At 39.0% G+C, this 3532-nt stretch overlaps 1 protein-coding gene across 1 annotated transcript; it reads left to right on the forward strand.

Moving 5' to 3' along the window:
* Nucleotides 1-486: 486 nt before the first annotated feature.
* Nucleotides 487-1449, forward strand: LOC105516141 (olfactory receptor 13C8). The gene has a single exon (XM_011948227.1). The coding sequence runs from the start codon at nucleotides 487-489 to the stop codon at nucleotides 1447-1449; it is 963 nt and encodes a 320-aa protein (XP_011803617.1).
* The last annotated feature ends 2083 nt before the right edge of the window (nucleotides 1450-3532 follow it).

Below are 3532 nucleotides of genomic sequence, written 5' to 3' on the forward strand. Positions count from 1 at the left end.
AGCTCCATGACAGAGACAGGTCTAATGTTTTCAAATATTCTAATTTATTCAAAGACAAGCTGAAGGCACAGATTTTTATACCGCATCTGTTGATCAGAATGTTGATCTCTATTTCAAATTTAAACATAGTACAATCACTGCCAAACAAAGCACACCTGTCTGCTGAATCCAGGCTGCAGGACACTGATTTGCAGCCAATGGGTTAAGAGGCAGAACTTGTGGAAATAGCAATAAAGTGGATTGGGATCCAAAGATCCTATAATCATATGTGTTCTCCCTTAACTCTGAGACAGTTAGGTTAGGATTCCTGCTCTAGTGGCCTGGGTTTTACAGGAAGACATTTTCCCCAAACTTATATTGTTGCATCCAAATACAGAACCGCAATAATACAGAATATGATTCTTAAAAGTAGCTCTCACAGACACTGTATTAACATATTTCTGTTCTATCATTCACAGAGTTCTGTTGGAGAACAGTGTATGTAATATGGAAAGGACCAATGACTGCACGTTGACAGAATTTGTCCTGGTAGGGCTTTCTGCTCACCCAAAGCTCCAGACAGTTTTCTTCGTTCTAATTTTGTGGATGTACCTAATGATTCTGCTTGGAAATGGAGTCCTTATTTCAGTTATTATCTGTGATTCTCACCTGCACACTCCCACGTATTTCTTCCTCTGTAACCTTTCCTTCCTCGATGTTTGCTACACAAGTTCCTCTGTCCCACTAATTCTTGCCAGCTTTCTGGCAGTAAAGAAAAGGGTTTCCTTCTCTGGGTGTATGGTGCAAATGTTTATTTCTTTTGCCATGGGGGCCACAGAGTGCATGCTCTTAGGCATAATGGCACTTGACCGCTATGTGGCCATCTGCTACCCACTGAGATACCCTGTCATCATGAGCAAGGGTGCCTATGTGGCCATGACAGCTGTGTCCTGGGTCACTGGGCTTGTGGACTCAGTAGTGCGGACAGCTCTTGCAATGCAGTTACCATTTTGTGCTAATAATGTCATTAACCATTTTGTCTGTGAAATTCTGGCTATCTTGAAACTGGCCTGTGATGATATTTCAATCAATGTAATTAGTATGACAGGGTCAAATCTGATTGTTTTGGTTATTCCATTGGTAGTAATTTCCATCTCTTACATATTTATTGTTGCCACTATTCTGAGGATTCCTTCCACTGAAGGAAAACATAAGGCCTTCTCCACCTGCTCAGCCCACCTGACAGTGGTGATTATATTCTATGGAACCATCTTCTTCATGTACGCAAAGCCTGAGTCTAAAGTCTCTGCTGATTCCAGTAGTGAAGACATAATTGAGGCCCTCATCTCCCTCTTCTATGGAGTGATGACTCCCATGCTCAATCCTCTCATCTATAGTCTGCGAAACAAGGATGTAAAGGCTGCTGTCAAAAACATACTGTGTAGGAAAAAATTTTCTGATGGAAAATGAATACTTGATTTATACTACATGACTTAATACTCAATGCTGCTGCAGACATAAAATTCAGAAAGATAAAATTACCACATGAAAACAAATTTGCCATGTGGCTCTCAAAACCATATGGCACAAATAGTTTTGGGCCAAACACAGTGGCTCACACTTGTAATCCAAGCACTTTGGGAGGCCAAAGCAGGTGGGTTACCTAGGTCAGGAGTTCGAGACCAGCCTGGCCAATATGGCAAAACCCTGTCTCTACTAAAAATACAAAAATTAGACAGGTATGGTGGCACGGGCCTGTAGTCCCAGCTATTTGGGAGGCTGAGGCAGGAGAATTGCTTAAATGAGAAAAGTGGAGGCTGCAGCGAGCCGAGATCGTGCCACTGAACTCCAGCCTGGGTGACAGAGCGAGACTTCATCTCGAAAAAGAAATATTTTCTTTTTACTATTAGATTTTTGTTTAAAAACATATAACTACAGAAATAAAACATGTTCATGGTGTTAAAACATACTATCATGGATAAATATTGAAAATCTCTTTGGAAGCCTGAGCAAAAAATAATCACTCTCCAATCTTCAGAAAATAATCAAGGCAAAAGGCATTTGAAAAAGCAATTTACAATCTATATTAAGTTCATTATTTATTAGTATGTAAAGTAAATATTAATCAGTACATGATGTATTATATATACATTTTTAATTGTTCATTTATTTACTGTACAATGTCTACCACACATATAAGCTCCCTGAGGATAGGATCTGACCCTACAACGTCTAAAAATCCTGTGATACAGCCTGACATATAATGGGTGCTCAATAAATATTTTTGAACAAATAGGTGAGCCACCTCATATATAAAATGAGAAATGTATGTTTGTCATATCTGAGGTAGCAAAGGTTATTCAAACCAGAAATTGATTAAATACTTCTAAATAAACTGTATTGGCATTAGTCATATACATTCCTTAATAGCGAAGGCATCACCTTTTATTTTCCATAACTTTTCTTGAATTTGATTCATAATGAGACTAAGATAAATGAAAGAGTTCCCTGGTAATGCATCCTAAGTTTTAAGTTAATAAAACATAGGTAGTCTGGTAGCATAGTGCTACTCTTGGACTTTGAAAAGAGACAAGGCTGAAACAAAGACTTTTGATCTACTCTGCATTAGATCACACAGAATCTAAATAGTAGAAAAACTAGGCAGAATGAGTGACTGACAAAAATTGTGATATGAGAATAAGAAGTGGCAGAAGAAACTAAGTCAAGTCATCCAGTGTACTGAGGAGCACAGGGTTTTGGGCACTGAGGGGTAAGACAGAAATGGCTCAAAATTGAGATCATCTCTATTTATGCTCCCTGTGGGGCAGCACCCATGTGAGGAAGTCCTACTTCCATTGAGGGAACTGAGTCAGTTATGGTCAATAGAAGAAAGCATTCCCTTTACCTCCAGATCTTTGAGGAGTCTATGGTAGTTGAAATATAAAACAGAAATCCAGAGTAAAAGACTAGAGCTACTTCTAAGTTGTGAGAGTAAGACCACAATACTTTCCTGTCTTGTTAAAAGATAATTATTGTAATTTCATAATATAATCAGTTAATTCATGCACAGCATTTAACAGTGCCTGGAATATCCTAAATGTCCAATAAACATCAGCTATTTTATTATTTTTGGTGTTAGGTATTCTTTAGTAAGTCAGAAACCTTTGAATTGGCACAAGATTTTTATCCTTTTTTTTTAGGGAAAAACTGATGCTATTAACTCTCTCATCTCTCAGCTTCAAATCTACTTTTCTATGTTCTGGCTTGTTAGTTAGGGTTGGCACACTGAAAATCACATTTCTCCTTTGTTAACGAGCTTCTGTTAGACTCCACCAGAAGAAGTGCTACTAAAAAATACAAAAAAACTAGCCGGGCGAGGTGGCGGGCTCCTGTAATCCAAGCCACTTGGGAGGCTGAGGCAGGAGAATGGCGTGAACCCAGGAGGCGGAGCTTGCAGTGAGCTGAGATCCGGCCACTGCACTCCAGCCCGGGCAACAGAGCAAGACTCCGTCTCAAAAAAAAAAAAAAAGAAAGAAAAGAAGGGATTTTCCCC

The sequence above is a fragment of the Colobus angolensis genome, unplaced genomic scaffold (assembly GCF_000951035.1).
Source record: "Colobus angolensis palliatus isolate OR3802 unplaced genomic scaffold, Cang.pa_1.0 Scaffold276, whole genome shotgun sequence".
Lineage (NCBI taxonomy): Eukaryota > Metazoa > Chordata > Mammalia > Primates > Cercopithecidae > Colobus > Colobus angolensis.